General features: G+C 47.5%; 2 protein-coding genes across 4 annotated transcripts in view; both read left to right on the top strand.

Annotated features, from left to right (window-relative positions):
- Nucleotides 1-80: 80 nt before the first annotated feature.
- Nucleotides 81-1,056, top strand: INAFM1 (InaF motif containing 1; the record flags this gene model as incomplete). The annotated part of the gene is made up of 1 exon (XM_082437507.1): nt 81-1,056. One exon carries the CDS (start codon nt 81-83, stop codon nt 807-809), a length of 729 nt encoding a protein of 242 aa, XP_082293633.1. The 3' UTR covers nt 810-1,056.
- A 38-nt stretch (nt 1,057-1,094) lies between these two features.
- Nucleotides 1,095-17,970, top strand: part of C5AR1 (complement C5a receptor 1) — a 29,177-nt gene continuing 12,301 nt past the window's right edge. The window contains exons 1-3 of one of the 3 annotated variants that reach the window (XM_082437505.1): nt 1,163-2,291; nt 5,096-8,454; nt 9,061-17,186. In XM_082437505.1, coding sequence (XP_082293631.1) covers nt 17,184-17,186 — 3 coding nt within the window. In that variant the 5' untranslated portion in view covers nt 1,163-2,291; nt 5,096-8,454; nt 9,061-17,183. The other 2 variants (XM_082437506.1, XM_082437504.1) reach the window with 2 other exon arrangements.

Below are 17,970 nucleotides of genomic sequence, written 5' to 3'. Positions count from 1 at the left end.
AATCGAGATACTGCGTGCTTGGGGCGGGCCCGGAGCCAGGTGGGGGCGGGGTCAGAACGCTGTGGTTAAGCGTTAGGTTGATGATGGTTGGCCGGAGGCTGAGGAGGCGGGCTTACAACGCGGAGAAGGCCCGCCCGCGCGGGGGCGTGACCACGCTGGCGGGGGCGGGGTTGGACGAGGGAGGGTTAGAGCGCGAAGGCGGTCATTCCGGAGGGGGCGGGCCCAAGGGGCGGGTCCTGTGCGGGCTGTGGCGCTGGGCCGAGTGGGCTGCGGGGATGCGGGGCTCGAGCTGCGTGGGTGGCGGCGGCGACAGCCCGGGTGGCGCGGGGCTGAGCGAAGGCCCGCGGGGCCGCTGGCTGCGCCTGGCTCCGGTCTGCGCCTACTTTCTCTGCGTCTCGTTGGCTGCCGTGCTGCTCGCTGTCTATTACGGTCTCATCTGGGTTCCCACGCGGCCCCCTGCTGCCCCAGCCGGCCCGCCGCCCAGCGCGCAGTCCTCTTCGTGCGGCGCCCGCGCGGGTGCTCTGCCTGCCTCAGTGCCCGCCGCTGCCTCGGTCTCTTGTCTCCTGGGAGCCCCTGGCGGGCCGCGACCCCACCTCGAGCTGCCGCACAGCCGCCGCCGCCGCCGCCGCCACAGCGACCCCAGCCGCCGCCTGAGCCGCCAGACGCCTGGGGAGACGCCGGAGGCCGCGGGGGGCGAGGACCCGGGTAACCCTCCTTTTCACCCAAGATGGACCGCCGGCCCTCGAGAGCCCGGCGCCCCCGCCGCGGATGCGCCGTTCCCGGATTGGGGTCTGGCTTCCTCTTCATGACATCGTCTAGCGTCTCCGGAGCCGTCATCCTGAAGAATGGGGGGCGAAGAGGGGCTGGCTCTGGGCCTCGCCCCTCGCAGCTTCTCCGCCGTCAGGCCGGTCCTCCACCATCTGGCCGACCGCATACAGATCTCTGCCTCCTGACCCTCTTTCTTTAGGATTCTGAGTACAGAGTCTTCAGCCCGCCCCCCTTCTCCCTGAATCTCCGTATCCATCTTCCACCTGCAATAAAATCAGCCCCAGCTGCCTCGTGCTGTGTTTGTCGTGTTGTCTACAGAGGTGCCGCTCCTCTCAAGTTTGTGAGGGCAAATCCTTCCTGGCATCTGATCTTCGTTTCTCTCCCTAGGTGGGCTGTGTGGGTTCTCCCCTTCCTTAGGGGGGCCCTTTTCTTCTTCCATTGGTATCATGTATTTTCTGGGTTGGGATGAGGAGAAGAGGCTTGTCCGCAACAGGGCAGTTGAAGGTCAGGCAGCGTGAAGGACTTCGCAGTTTTTTGCATGCTTGGGGCAGAGGTCAAGTTCCTCTGGAGGGGAGCAAAGGGTCTGGCCTTCTGTTACAGCACAGGAGACGAGAGGTGGGATGATCTCAGCAAGAGCTGGGTTTCTGGGAGTTGTGATTCGTATAATTATAATGTCGGGGACAGAGGCTAAGTCACCTGGAGATGTCAGGGTGCTGCTGGGAGAGAATGAGGCCTTCTTCCTGGGATCTGAGAGTTGAGCGTGGACAGGGGTGGTGGTAGAGCTTCTCTGCCCCTCTGGAAATCACAGAGGAAGTTATCAGAGCACGCTGCTGCCTTTGAGGATTAATTAGTGCAACCTCTCTGGTCTGCAATGCTGCCCGCAAACCAAGGTAGAGAAACTCCAGTCCTGATAAAAGAGTCAGAGATGGTCGAGTCCATTTTCCCATCCCGACTACTAAGGCCTAGCTCTGGGCAGGGCGTTGGACCCTACAAGCAGGAAGTGGTTTCCTGTCCAACTACCTCCCTTGAACTGGAGACATTCCTAGGATGGTGAAGCTGAGCCTCTTCCCTAGACTGGGACATCTGTGGATATGTACCTGGCTAGGAATGTCGATCTGTTTACCTCCTCTGCTTCCTCTACCCCTCCAGCACCACTTCCCAGAGGGTGTCTCCAGACTGAATGGAACTCAGGAAGCCAGCACCTCTTTCCAGTTAGCGTAGATGGTGGTTAGGGGCACTGACCTTGGGCCAAGATGCCCAGATTCAAATCCTAGCTCTTCCTCTCACTAGCTGTGTGACTTTGGGCAGGTAACTCAACCTCTCTGGTCCTGTAAAATGAAGATGATCATAGTATTTATCTCATAAAGTTTTCTCTGAGGATTAAAGAAGCTGGCGATTTGAAGCCCATAGAACAGTGACATGTTCTTTCTCTCCACCCACCTCCGTCCCTCGGGGTTTTAAAAACCACAGCTTGGATCGCAAGGGATATCCAGTCAGCCCAGAGCCCTGGACACCAGCCAATGGTGAGTTAGAGGGAGGGACTCCATCTCTGTTCCCACTGGCCCCCTTCTCTCTAGTTCTCAACTCACTTCTCCCAGCCCGTTTTCCTGCTCTCTTGGTTTCTCGTCTGTGTGTCTCCCTCACCACTGTCTCCTCTACCCCTTTTCTCTTTGTCTCTCAATCTTTGTGTGTCTCTGTCTCTCTGTCTGATGTCTGTCAATATTGTCTGTTTCTATCCCTCACTCTGTTCTGACTCAGTCGCCTCAGCTCTCTCTCTATTTTGTCCCGCTTCCTCACTTTTCTCCCCCCCATCTTGATCCAACCCCCCCTTCTCATTTTTCCCCTAGTTCAGCCTCCCTCACTCCTCTATCTCCTCTTCCCTCCCCTTTTTTGTGTGTTTGTCTTCCCTTCTCTCTTCCTGTTTTTCGTAGCCTCTCTTTTGGTCGCTATCTCTTAATCTTTCATTTAACAAATATTTATGCAGCACTTACTATGTGCCAGGCCTTATTTTTTAAGCACTGGGGACACAGCAGGGAACAAAACAGGCAGAAATTTCTGCTCTCATTGGAGCTGACATATCAGTGAAGAGACGGACAAGAAATATAGATGAATAACTTAAGTATATGTTATTACTATCAGGTAGTAATAAGCACAAAGGAGAAAAATAATCAGGGCATAGGGGATAGGGAGTGATGAAGTTGCTGGTTACTGGCTAGAAGCCTAAGAGAAGTGAGGGCAGGACATGCAGGTCTTGGGAGAAGAGTGCTCCAGGAATCAGGAACAGCAAGTGCAAAGGCCCTGAGGCTGAAGGTGCTTGGCTTGTTCAAGGAACAGCAAAGAGGTCAGTGTGGCTGGAGCAGAGTGAATGAGAGGGAGGGCAGGAGAAGGTTGGGGGAGAGAGAATGGGGGTAGTTTGTGCAGGGCCCCATGGGACAGGGTGAAGAATTTTACTCTTTGTGAGGTGGAGAAGTGGGAGGCTTCTGAGCCCGATATAGGTGTTAACAGGACCCTCCGACTGCCACGTGGGGAATGAACTGCAGGGAACGGGGGTGCAAGCTGGGAGCCCAGTAAGGAGACCACAGCCGTGATTCAGGTGAGGGACGATAGCGGCTAGACCAGGGTGGTGATGGAGAGGCGAGGAGAGGTGGGTGGTCAAATTTGTGTGTATGAAATACCCATGGCATATGAGTTACTATTTTAACCATTCTGAAGTGGACAGTCACCACCAACCATCAGTCTGACAGCTGTGAAAGGAGAGAGGGAAAGAGGGACTGGGTCGGAGGAGCCTCTGGCTGTACGTCTGTGGGGTGGGGGTGGGGTGTGTGTGTGACTATGGGGCGGTCTTTGAGCAAAGGTTGCCCATCAGAGGAGTCCTGGGCGGGGCTGCAGTGGGCTGGCACTAGTACCCACTGTGTTCTCTCATTGGGAGCTGCCCAAGGGAGGCGCGGCCTTGGCACCAGTGAGGTGGGGCTGTCAGACAGCTGTGCTGTCAGCAGCAGGATCTCTTAAAGGGAGATCTGAGCAGCGCCATTCCATGGCCACCACAGGGATCTGTTTCTAGTTCTTTCTGGCCTCATCCCCAAGCGGCTTCACCTGGTGCCCACAGATCCAGGCACCTGTGAGCTCCTCATTCCCATCCTAAAGAGATAGGGAGGCTTGGTCCCCTACTGATGAGCCAAAGGGCTTGCCTTCAGTCTGATTGGATCAACTTGGGTCACATGACAACCCCGGAACCAATGCCTGTGCCAGGAGGGTTAGACCAATCAGGACCTACTGCTGGATCTGGCCAAAGCCGACAGACATGACAAATCCTCAGCCAAACTGCAAGGACTGGTGCTACCAGAAGGGGGCGCTAAAGAGCCGCAGTCCTCCAGGATCCTGCCGTCCTCCCCCACGTCCAAGTTGAAGTCGAAAATTTACAATCAGAGCAGGAGTATAGGTAGATGACGTGTGAAGGGCCTGCCGATAGAATCCCCTATCCCTTATCCGTAATTCCGAATTCCAAAAAGCTCTGACAACCAAAAAAAATGTTTCTTCAGGGGGTCATTTTGGCCCAGTCTCACATGGCGGCAAATCAGCTAATATGCGTTCTTAACATTATTTATCTCCGTTGGTGTGAATTTTCACACATTTTGCTGCAAATATATTAACATGTCTGATGGAGCAGGGTCTGCTTCAAGCCCCTGGGAGCGTTACATAATATATGGCATTCGCTCAGAATTACCTTTCTAAAATTGGAACAGTTCTGAGTTCTGAAACGCATCTGTCCCCAAAGACTCCAGCTAAGGGATTGTGGACCTCTAATTGGGCACGCTGCCAAACCTAGATTCGTCTTAATTATTTGTTCAACATTTATTTAATGGCTTTGGGAAGAAACTCATTTTCCATTACAATCTTTTTTAAAAAATAGAGAATGACGTTCATTTACTAAGTCCCTTTTGTTAACGATATGCTATTTTAGTGTGTTTGTGTGTCTGTGCATGTGAAAGTGTGTCTGTGTGTATGACTATATGAGTGTGTGTCCATGTGTGAAGCTGTGTCTGTGTGTGTGAAAGTATTTCTGTGTGTGTACATATGGGGGTCTGTGGAGAGATGGTGTGTGTGTGTGTTTGATCTTGTCTGCGTGTCTGTGACTGTGTGTGTTTGTGAGCATCTAGTTCTGTCTGTATGTAATTTTGTGTGTGTGCATGTGACCGTGGATCTCCGTGTGAATGTCTGTGTGTGTATGTGTGTGAATGTGCAGGAGAGGAGACATGGTTCACGGTTTAAAGTTAATATGCTGAAATAAAATCCTCATTTCACGCGACCATCTCTGTTTCTGTCTTAGAATTTCAGCGAACTCCACAAAATGACTCAAATTTTGCGCTGTCAAGCAATACCTTATACTTCCACTAGAGGTCGCCTGTCCACCTGGGCCAGAAGAAACTTTAATTCCTGGGAGTTTGTAGATCCTTGCAGAGAAGTGCCAGGGACAGCTAGCTCAGGCTTGCCTCAGCTGCACATAGAGCAGCATTTCTCAAACTTGTTGGCCTCAGGATTCTTTTACACCCTTAAAAATTCTTGAGGACCCAAAGAGTTTTTTTGTATGTGTGTTATATCTATCGATATTTAAGCATTAAGGGGCTTCCCTGGTGGTCCAGTGGGTAAGAATCTGCGCTCCCAATCGGGTCCGATCCCTGGTCAGGAAACTAGAGCCTGCATGCATGCTGCAACTAAAAGCCCGCATGCCTCAATGAAGATACTGCATGTCGCAACTAAGACCTGGCACAGCCTAAATAAATGTTAAAAAATATATATATATGAGTATTAAGATTGAGAAGTTAAAAATTATTTAGTAAGTCATTTAAAAATAACCATGATAAATCCATTGCGTTTCTGCAACGGTTTTATTGTGGTAAAATGTACATAACATAAAATTTACCATTTTAACCATTTTTATGTATACAGTTCAGGGCTTCCCTGGTGGCGCAGTGGTTAAGAATCTGCCTGCCAATGCAGGGGACATGGGTTCAAGCCCTGGTCCAGGAAGATCCCACATGCTGTGGAGCAACTAAGCCTGTGCACCACAACTACTGAGCCTGCGCTCTAGAGCCTGTGAGCCACAACTACTGAGCCCACATGCTGCAACTACTGAAGCCCGTGTGCCTAGAGCCCGTGCTCCACAACAAGAGAAACCACTGCAATGAGAAGCCTGCACACCGCAACGAAGAGTAGCCCCAGCTCACTGCAACTAGAGAAAGCCCGTGTGCAGCACCGAAGACCCAATGCAGCCAAAAAAAAAATAAATAAAAAAATAAATTAAAAAAAAGAGTATACAGTTTAGAGGCACTAAGTAAATTCACATTGTTGTGCAACCATTATGACCATTCATTTCCAGCATTTCTTTTTATCTTCCCAAGCTGAAACTCTACCCACTAAACAATAATTCCTCATCCCCCCAACACCAGGTAATCTCTATTCTACTTTAGGTCTCTATGAATTTGCCTATTCTATGTACCTCATGTAAATGGAATCATACAGCATTTGTTCTTTTGTGCCTGTCTCCTTTCACTTAACATCACGTTTTCAAAGTTTATTCATGTCGTAGCATGTGTCAGAATTTCCTTCCCTTTTAAGATTGAGTAATATTTCATTGCACACAGATACCACATTTTGTTTATCTATTCATGTGTCGATGGACATTTGGAAGCATTGCATTTAAACGTAAATAACATTTGAAATGAGAAATGCTATATTTTCCAAAATAAAAATATTTAATGAGAAGAATGGCATTATTTTACATTTCTGAGAATAAGTAATGTCCAGTTCAAGGGAAGACAACTGGATTTTCAGAGTTGCTTTTTCATTTGATCTGTTGCAATATCACAAGTCATCCGGCCTCTGGAAGAATCTGGGTGAAGTCCAGCCAAGTCATGGGAAATCCTGAGCATGGGCTTTTCCAGCCTGTTAATCACCAACCACACTACCCTGAAACTTATGTGGTTGTAAAACCACCTTTAGCCTTCCGTGTCATCTGCATTTAACATTTGGTCTGGGTACAATTACTTATGATTTTGCCAGTGTCATCTTGCTATGTGGTCCATGGATCACAAATAAAATAAAAATAATCTGGTGGTCATACAGTCACATTGCAGCTATGTAATGATGACGAGTCTGTGGATATACTGCTGGTAATGTATCAATTCACTATAGTTGGGTAACAAACAATCAAAACCTGTGTGTGATGTACACATATTGTAACCAAAAGTGTGGTCCAGCTGCTCGCAGCTCAAAAGCCAATAAAGAGGCAAGGTTGGTGGAAGTGGTGGGGAGGGGAGGGTGGACACCTGTTCAAAGGCTGACTCCCCCTCCCCCCGACAATCAGGGGGCAAGAGCTTTTATAGGCAGAGGGAGGGGGCTCCACGCAGAACCAGCACAATCAGCTCTGACAGTCATCTTGAAATTGGTTATCGGTGGTCTAATTAGCTTCATCTTGACTGTTTTAAGTACAGTTAATCTTCAGTTCCGGGGTCGGTTTGTTCCCATTTCCTTGAGGCCAGTTCTCAGAATTGTGGCAGCTTATGTCATGGCTACAGTCTGGTCATCATGTAGTTAACTTCTTCCACTTGCTGGAGTTTTCAGTATCAGACAGCTCACAGGATAGGCTCAGAATATTATCTATAGCCCTTGAGAAGGAACTAAAGGTCCTTGACTATGCTTAATGGCTAAACTATTATTATTATTTAGTCTTGTTGGACTGATTTCCTCTGTTTCTGCATTTTCTCACTTCTCCGATTAAACTTATTCTTTGGCTAACGTTTTTCCACAGACGAAAGGCAGGTGGAGGACATGCGGAGGGGGAAGGACCTTAGGGTCTTGCTCCGTTTCAATACGAACAGTTATTTAGCTCATGCTGAGAGTCACCTAGCTGATTGTGGCAGGATGGCTCTACTGATCTTGGCTGGGCTGTCCCGTATGTCTGAGGTCGTCTGGGGCATGATTGATTGGGGCTGGACATGGTGGGCTGCCTCGCTGATCTTGACTGGGCTGCCTCAGGTGTTTGTGCATGGGCTGATCTTGGCTGGCCTTGGCTGGTGCATTCAATGCTTGGGACCAGCGGTCTATCCCAGGATCTCTCATGTTGATGGCAGAGGTGTGAACTTAACTGTACAGGTACATGTCAAGCCTCTGTTTGTGTTCTGTGTACCATCATACTATTGGCCAAACAAGTCACATGGCCAAGCCCAGTATAAAGGGGTAGAAGTATTATACATTCCTTCCAAGGAGATGAGGTGGATGGAGTGAAGACTTCTGAAGAGTAATCCAATCTGCTACGGGTGGTCATGTCCCAGCCTAGGCCACCATGGGGGGGGTGGCAGGGGGGTTGGGGAAAGGGTCTGGACGTTGTGTTCAAACCTGAAACTGAGAACCAAAGTATGAGCATCCAGTAAGGGTGATATGAACGGCATGAATATTAATATTGTGCCTCAGAGAGGTTAAATAGTAATTTGCAGAGCAGTAAGTGTGTGCGTTGGGGGGATGAGTGGGTGGGAAGATGAAAATCCAGGCCATCTGACTCTGAACTGTTTCATTTCACTGTTTATTTTGCTTCTTAGCCCAAACCATATGGAGAGCCCACATGCAGACACTCTGGTTGAAAATCCTGGCTGTGTTCCCATTTGACAACCAGAATCAACTGCCAGACATGTGAGTAAGCCCCTGGGACATCCAGCCACTCAAGCCTTCAGATGAGTACAGCCCCAGCCAGCATCTGACTGGCCAAGGGAAAATTAAAAATATGGTCAAGGGTGTACTAGTTCTTAGAATTTGCAGACTGAAGTGGCACATATTCCTTCTTCTCATGTTTCACTGGGCAGGGAAAGTCACATGGCCCCGCCAAACCTCCGGTAGGTGGAACCCTACCATGTGCCCAGGAGAGCCACAGTATCTGACACCACCTCTAATGACTGTTGCAAATGGGTTGTTTCCTGCTCTGAAACAGGAGTCACACATTCTGCAGATCTTCTGTGAAAGACACCATTTTTGACTAGAAATTGGGCTTGCTTTCTCTTTATAACAGAATAGAATCACCATTGCCCACTAGTGTCACAAGTAAAAAGTGGCCACAAATCTCCCCACTCATGCCCTTTGCATTTGACTTTGTAGCTCCTCCTTTCAAGGGGTAGCACCAGTTTCCCCACCCCTTGAATCTGGGCTAGGCTTGACCAATAGAATGTGGCAGACGTGATGCTGTGTTAGTTCTGAGTCTAGGTCTTGAGAGTCTTTGTGTCTTCCGTTTGCTTCCTTGGAAAGTTTCCACTGCCATGGGAATAAGCCTGGGCTAACCTGCTGGAGGATGAGAGCCTGCACCAAGCAGACCACAGGCATCCATCCAACTCCCAGAAACAGGGCCAACTACCCAATCCACAGTTGACTTCAGATGCATGGTTTAGGTCATCCAAGACCAAAAGAACCATCCAGCTGACCCATGGATCTGTGAGCAACAACAAAAGTTATTGTTTTAAACTATTAATATTTGGAGATATTTGTTACATAGCTGTCTTTGTCCTTTTGGGCTTCTGTAACAAATTACCATAGACTGGGTGGCTTAAACAATAAATATTTATTTCTTATAGTTCTGGAGGCTGGGAAGTCCAGGTTCAAGATGCCAACAGATTCTGTGTCTGGTGAGAGGTCACTTCCTGGTTTGTAGACAGCTGCCTTCTTGCTGTATCCTCACATGGCAGAAAGAGTCAGAGCGCTCTCTGGGGTCTCTTTTATAAAGCCACTAATCCCATTCATGAGAGCTCCACTCTCATTACCTAATCACCCCAAAGGCCCTACCTCCTAATTCCATCACATTCGGGATTCTGTTTCAACATACGAATTTTGGAGGGGACAAAAACATTCAGTCTATAACAACAGCCATAATTAACTGATACACCACGGGTTCTTCATTCCTTCTCTTAGTGTGACAATAAAGGTCTTGGAACATTTTAACCCTTTGTCAGCCAGTCCTCTTTCAGAACATTGTGCAGAGCATGAGAAATCTTTTTGTTGTCTGTCCCCACTGCCCAGGAAGCCTGGGGCTCAGGCCTGTGGATGATTAAATAATCCCCTTTCTGGCAGAGGATGGGAGCAATGATGGTAAACACCTAGGAAGTGCTTGGCACTGAGTTTGATAGGGAACAAGGGGAGAGTGTTTCTTGTTATCTATTCTGTTTTCTGATGTTCTAAAATTCCCACTTTATAAAAATAATCAAAGTGTGGTTTTCGTCAAGAGAGAAGAGGCAGCTGTAATTCTGGCTGTCAAATTGATAGACAGAAACAGAAGATGTTGTAAGGAAATGGAGAAGAGGGAGAGACAAGAAAAATGAGACAAGGAAAGACCTGGGAGATGCATAATATGTGGGTTTGGGAAATGGAAATGGAGACTGAGATAGAGACCAAACTGAGATGAAGTCGCTGGAATTCTGAGAGGTGTAAACTGAGAAACACCTAGACAGGTGTGTTGGGGGTCCCCAAGACAACTCTCAGGTTTAGAGACTTACTAGAAGGGCTCACAGAACTCAGAAAGGCTGTCATAATCATGTTTATGGTATGTTACAGTGAAAGGCTAGAGATTAAAATCAGCAAAGGTAAAAGGTGCACAGGGCAGAGTCCAGGAGAGACCAGGCACAAGCTTCCAGTGGTCTCTCCCAGTGGAGTCATAGGACAGTACTTATTTCTTTCCAGTACATCATGTGATGACATGCATGGAGTACTGCCAATCAGGGAGCTCACCTGAGCCTCGGTGTCCAGGGTTTTCACTGGGGGTCAGTCACATAGGCATGAAGAACCCAGGGACCATTATTCTGTCTACCACACTGTACAATGGAAAGTTAGAAAGAAAAAGGTATAAACTCCTGGTAACTGCAATGACATGATGAAACTCTAGAGCATTTTACTGAGTGAAAGAAGCCGGGTCAGAAAAAAAAAATTCCTCATACTGTATGTTTCCATCAGTATGAAGTTCTAGAAAATACAAAGTAATCTACAGTGTCAGGAAGATTAGTGGTTTCCTGAAAATGAAGGTGGAGGGAGTGAGAGATAGATTACAAAAAGCCACAGAGAAACTTCTGGGTATTATGGAAATGTTAGCTAAATTGACTGTAGTGATGGTTTCACATACATATTTCTTTTTTTAAAAAATTTCTTTATTTAATTAATTTATTTTTGGCTGCATTGGGTCTTTGTTGCTGCGTGCGGGCTTTCTCTAGTTGCGGCGAGCGGGGGCTACTCTTCATTGCGGTGCGCGGGCTTCTCACTGCAGTGGTTTCTCTTGTTGCGGAGCATGGGCTCTAGGCGCGTGGGCTCAGTAGGTGTGGCTCGCGGGCTCTAGAGCACAGGCTCAGTAGTTGTGGCGCATGGGCTTTGTTGCTCCGCGGCATGTGGGATCTTCCTGGACCAGGGCTCGAACCCATGTCCCCTGCATTGGCAGGTGGATTCGTAACCACTGCGCCACCAGGGAAGCCCCAGCGCTTCGTATCTTAATCTGTTCAGGTTATTGTGAAATGCTTAGAACAGCCCCTGGTACCAGACAATGGCTTGATGAGTGTTGGCTATTATTATTATTATTGCTGGTGGTGGTGTTTTCCGCCAGCCTTTGAGAGGCCCTCTCCTTGATGCATCCTCCAGAGTTTTCCTCCCAGTCTCCCCGTGGTGCTTACTGCCACCTCCTGTGTCTCAAATTCCACAGTGCCGAAAGTTCTGGTGAGCCAGTCTAGCCAGGATCGGACGCCTGTGTGGATCTGCTGCTGATACTTCACAACATCCTGCCTCAGAAGCCACTGTGCCCACAGCTGAGAGCCTCGGCATGGGTTGCTAACATCTGACTGGCGCTGGGCTTCCTATGGCTGCTGGCAGGCTGGTGGTTGGCCACAGCTATCCCTCCTTGGGGTGTGGTGGCTACAGCCCCCTACTCAGTCCTGTCCCTCCAAATGGGGTCAGCTCTGAACGATCCTAGGGACTTGGGGGTCACAAAACCATGAGTCTATATGCCACTTGGTCACAATCCTTTTCTGCTTTCCCTTTCCATTCTGTAAATTTTAAGCCTCTCAGGGCTACTTAAAACAACAACAATCTGGGACTTCCCTGGTGGTGTAGTGGGTGAGACTCCTATGCTTGCAATGCAGGGGACCCGGGTTTGATCCCTGATCAGGGAACTAGATCCCTCATGCGTGCTGCAAACTAAGAGTTCGTGTGCCGCAACTAAGACCCGGCACAGCCAAAATAAATAAATAAATAAATAAATATTAAAAGAAAAAACCTTTTATTGAAATATAGGACACAGACAGAAAAGTTCACAAACCATAAAGGGGCAGCGTAATGAATTTTCACAGTTGAATGTCTCTGTGGGACCAACATCTTGATCAAGAAAAAGAATGTTTCTAGCCCCCAGATTCCTCTCTGCCCCAGTGCCCCTTACAATTTCTACCCCTCGAAAATTACCTCTATCCTGACTTATGACACCAAAGCCTAGTTTTGTCTGCTGTTGACCTCATGTAAACAGAATTATACAGTATGTACACATTAGTGTCTGGCTTCTTTCATGCAGCGGAATCACTCTGAGATTCAGCCATGTTGTTTGTTGCATGTATGAGTTTTTTTCTTTTCTTTTCTTTTCTTTTGGCCACCCTGTGTGGCATGCAGGATCTTAGTTCCCTGACCAGGGATCGAACCCGCACGCCCTGCATTGGGAGCATGAAGTCTTAACCATTGGACCGCCAGGGAGGTCCCCTAGTTTTTTAAATATTAGTTTTTGCATTCTTCTCTGCTGCTATATAGTATTCCATTGTATGAATGTACAATGTATTTATCCATTCTACAGCTGATTGGATACTTTTAGGTTGGATTCCAGTTGTTGGTTATTATGAATAAAGCTTCTACGAACATTCTAGTACATTATTTTGCTGGACACATGTTGGGTTCTCTATCAGGTAAATACCTAGTAGTGGGATTGCTGGGTCATAGGTTAGGTGTGTATTTAGTTTTAGTAGATGCCATCTTTCTTAAATTAAAGCAGCCCTTCCTGATGCTGTTTGTGACTTCTAATTGTCCTCTAGGATGTATTTTCCCATTTGTCCACTGGAATAGAGTTTTAACAGGACACGGGAACATCCAGCTCAAGACCAGGTTTTTCAGCCTCCCTTGCAGTTAGGGTGGTCAGGTGACCATGTTTCAGGCAATGGGCTGTGAATGGGAGGCCAAGGTACCACTTCTGAGTCTCATCCTTAAAAGGTTTGGGCATCTGTGCCCCATCTTCTTTTTTCCCTTTCTGCTTGGATGTGGTGAGAGCCGGCACAGCCACCTTAGACTCCACAGTGGAAGCCATGAGTTACACTGGTTTGTGAGCGAGAAATGAACTTAAGGGGAATAGTCAGACATGGGTCTCCTGGTCAAATTGTGTGTGTGCCCTGGCATGGAGCGCTGTCTGGAAAAGACACCTCTTTATAATTCACAAGGGTTCTGGCTGGGCTAATGGTGGCTCCAGAGCAGTGCTATCCTATAGAAATATATATTTTACATTTATTTATTTTATTTATTTATTTTTGGCTGTGTTGGGTCTTTGTTGCTGCACGCGGGCTTTCTCTAGTTGTGGCGAGCGGGGGCCACTCTTTGTTGTGGTGCGCGGGCTTCTCATTGCAGTGGTTTCTCTTGCTGTGGAGCACGGGCTCTAGGCGCGCAGACTTCAGTAGTTGCAGCATGTGGGCTCAGTAGTTGTGACTCACAGGCTCTAGAGCGCAGGCTCAGTAGTTGTGGAGCACAGGCTTAGTTGCTCCACGGCATGTGGGATCTTCCTGGACCAGGGCTCGAACCCATGTCCCCTGCATTGGCAGGCGGATTCTTAACCACTGCGCCACCAGGGAAGTCCCTATCCTATAGAAATATAACGTAAGCCATAAATGCAAGCCTCATAGGTAATGTTAATTTTTCAAGTGGCTGTGTTAGAAAAGTGAAAAGAAACAAATGAAATAATAACATATTTAATAATATAATTATATATTAGATTAATATCAACAATATAAACATGTATTAATATATTATAGTCACAGTAAGATGTTAATATTATAACATAATGTTTTAAAAATTAAAAAAAATTATTTAAAAATTTTTTATTGGAGTGTAGTTGATTTACAATGTTGTGTTAGTTTCAGGTGTACAGTAAAGTGAATCAGTTATACATATACATCTATCCACTATTTTTTAGATTATTTTCCCATATAGGTCATTACAGAGTACTGAGTAGAGTTCCCTGTGCTATACAATAGGTTCCCATTAGTTATCTATTTTATATAATGATCTAAAATATGTAGCAATAACAATAATATATAGTTGACCCTTGAGCAACATGGGTTTGAACTGGGCAGATCCACTTACATGCGGGTTTTTTTCCAATAGATATAGTACCTGTACTTTACTTTTACAGATTTTTAAATTAACTAACTGTGGGGAAAAGTTCGTGTTCGATTAGAGATCACAATATGTGGAATCAAAAGAACTAGAGTTCGAGTCCTCATTCTATCCCAACTGTTTCCACTTCCTGCCCTTGGGTGAGTCATTTATCAATTCCTTTGTTTTTGAGGCAGAGAGAGCAGTTCTAGGGTTTTCGACCACATGGGGGTCAGTGCCCCTAACCTCCACTTTCTTCAGGCGTCAACTGTAATTAATAATATATTATACTTAACACAATTTCTCCAAAATTGTATTATTTGAACATGTAATACAAGATAAAAATTGTTGAGATGTTTTACAATCTTTTTTTTTTTTTTTTTTCCAGTAAGTCTTGGAAATCTGGTGTGTGTGTTATACTCAGGGAGGGCACATCTCAAGTTGGACTCACCACATTTCAGTTACTCAGTAGCTGCATGTGGCTGGTGGCCTGCTCTATTGAGCCGCCCAGGTCGGGTCTTGAGGAAGAGGATGAAGAGACGCCAGCATAAAGGTTGCTAATACTGAGGACGATGTATGCACCCCCTCTGCCCTGCAATTCCATTTCTAGAGAGTTATCTGCAATAAGTCCTCGTACACGGGCACCAGGATGTATGTGCAAGGGTGCTTACTGTGATATGGACAAAAATATTGGAAACAACCTAAAGTTCCACCAACAGGGAAGTGATCAAATAAACAGGTTTCAAACTAACAGTGGACTTACGATGCTGTTACAAAAGCACGAGGTGTTTAAATGTACTTACAAAAACATTATTCTGAAAAAATAGTGATAAAAACACATTATTGGAACAATTGATGAAATGTGAATGAGGATGGTGGCTTACATAAGGTGTTATCACATTTCCTTTCTGCTTTTACTATCCCAGCCACTTCCCTTTAAATTGGAAATTACATCAACGTAAAAAGTTATAAGAATTATTCTGAGAGGCAGTTCATAACTTCGCTAAAGGTCCAGGACATAGAAAATGTTAAGAACTCAAGATTTGAAGGCAATGCACAACTTTGGTCCAAAAATCTTTAAAAAATCAAGAGGGTGTGACCTTGCATCCTGAGTCTCCCACAGCTCAGTGGCCCTCTTTTTTTTTTTTTTTTTTTTTAAATTAATTAATTTTTGGCCGCGTTGGGTCTTTGTTGCTGCGTCCCGGTTTTCTCTACTTGGGGGCGAGTAGGGGCTACTCTTCGTTGTGGTTCGTGGGCTTCTCGTTGCGGTGGCTTATCTTTGTTGCGAAGCACAGGCTCTAGGCGCGTGGGCTCAGTAGCTGTGGCGCACGGGCTTAGTTGCTCCGCGGCATGTGGGATCTTCCCGGCCCAGGGCTGGAACCTGTGTGCCCTGCATTGGCAGGCGGATTCTTAACCACTGCGCCACCAGGGAAGTCCCTCAGACGCCCTCTTGAGGTCAGGGTTGGTATAACAACCACGCGTTCTTACCAGCACCAAATCCCCACAACTAGACCTTCAAAATCCTCCCCGAGTCACGTCCACAACACATGGCTTCATTTAGTAGAACAGAAACTTGCCGAACATCGTGCACTCACATATCCATTCCCAAACACAAACACCACATTTGTAAAAGTCTGGGTGAATACACTCCAAACTGCTAATAGGAGTTTCAGAAGGTTAGCAGTCAGGGGATTTTTCAATGCTTTTTTGGGGGGGTGGGGGTGAGGAGGGCATTTCTGGATTGTTCAAATGTTTACAAGGTGCGTGGATCATCTCTGCAATAAAAAGAAAGCTAGATCTTCACAAATTGAAGCTTGCTGGAGAAAAATACTATTTGTGGAGGAATGATGTGGGTGGTCTACAGGAGAGTTGCAGACAAGCATGGGAAAAATGAACCTGTTTCTGCACCCGTCGTAATAATCATGCTCATTGTGATAGACTGAAGAATGGTTCCCAGTGATGTCTGCATCCTAATTCCTGGAACCCAGGGCATGACTTTATATAGGAAAAAGGACTTTGCAGGTAAATTAAGGATCTTGAAATGGGAGATTATCCTGGATTATCTAGGGGGTCCTTAAATGTAATCACAAGGGTCCTTAAATGAGGGAGGCAGAGGGAGATGAGACACACAGTAGGAGGGAAGGAGATGTGACCGTAGAGGCAGAGATTGGAGTGATGTGGCCACGAGCCAAGGAATGCTGGCGGAGACCAGAACTTGAAGAGGCAGGAACAGATTCTGCTCTGGAGCCTACAGAGGAAGTGTGGCCTTGGCAACATTTTGATTTCAGATTTCTGGCCTCTAGAACTGTGAAAGGATACATTTTTGTTGTTTTAAGCTACTCAGATTATGGCGATCTGTTACAGCAGCAATAAGAAACTAAATCAGGTAGGATCCTTCCCTGCCCCAGACTCCAGCATGTTTCCACAAGAACCCAGAATGGGGCTGGAAAGGATGGTGGTGGCTCTGGGGGGGTGCGTACCAACTTCGAAACTTTAGGGGGGAAGACGAAACAGTCCCTAAGTGCTGGGCCACCTCCACAGACCTGCTTTGCCTCTCTGGGCCTCAATGGAACCTGGTTGGGAGGCTGGGTCTCACAATCTCTGTTTCCAAGGTTTAAGCCAGTTGGACCCCTGAGATTTTCCACTGCTACCTGGGGCCATACAAGGAAAGGGAGAGATCATCTCAAATGGGGCAAACCAAGGCCTGGAGAGGGGCCGAGCCTAGATGGGGCGGGGGTCTCTTTCGTCTGGCTTCCTCCCTCCTGGGACCTGGGACTTCCTCAGGTTTCGGAGCCCCTGCCTCCTTCCTGTGGCTGGGAGGAGGTGATCGGGGCTCTCTGGGTGTGTGCCCCGCGGAAGGAGCCCTAGACCAATGAGAACCCCAGAGGGGAAAGACGGGTCATTTCCTTTCCGCCTATCTGCAGACTCACTTGGGGCTTTAAAAACCACAGCCCTCAGGCGGGAGGGAACCTTTGATCAGCGGAGAACCTGGGAGAGACCTGAATATGGTGAGTCTTGGCGGGGGGAGTGGGGGGCAGACACCCTCTACCTGTGCGCTCTCCCTTCTGGGCGCTGTCTGCTCGCCCCAGTCGCCCCTTCTTGCTACCTCTCCCCCTTTCCTTCCTCCTCCTCCCTGCCCTCCATCTCCAGCCCCCCCCTTCTCCCCTCTCCCTCATCTCAGACTCTCCCACTCCAGGTCTGGGAGGCAGCTAAAGAGTTAGATTGTCAAGGGATTATTGGGCCCACGATTAGCTTCGACTTCTTTTTCTTTCTGTTAAATAGCTCCAAATCCCTAAAGGGTATTCTGTGAAACTCCCTTCCCTCCCCAGAGCTTCAGATTCATTGTAGCTTCCCCCAGAGGCAACGGTGGGCACCAGTTTGTGGTGGATCCTTCTGGAAACAGTCTACAGGTGCTCCAGGGCAGCGTAGGGAAAGAAGTAAAGAGTAGTTTGACACGAGGGTCATACTGAAATGGGGTTCAAACCCTGCCTTTCCTGTGTAATAGCGGGCGAGACCCGTCTTTCTGAACCTCCTTCTCCTTATAGCGAAGATGGGGATAGTAACCCTACAGAGCGGAATCTACATCATAGGGTCGTGGAGAGAATTAAATGAGATAATACACAGAAAGCTCTTACAGCAGTGCCTGGCATACAGTTGGCCCTCAATGCTTGTGACGTGTCTATCCTTTCTCCGCCACCCACCCTATAAAGGGAAGTCTCTTTTACACATTATCCTACGTCTTTTTTTTCTTTCATGAATAACATAGTATATTATTGCCCAGCATTTATTGAG

Source organism: Balaenoptera physalus, assembly GCF_965194825.1.
Source record: "Balaenoptera physalus genome assembly, chromosome: 19".
In the NCBI taxonomy this organism is placed as follows: domain Eukaryota; kingdom Metazoa; phylum Chordata; class Mammalia; order Artiodactyla; family Balaenopteridae; genus Balaenoptera; species Balaenoptera physalus.
This window is presented reverse-complemented; position numbering and strand designations above follow the sequence as displayed.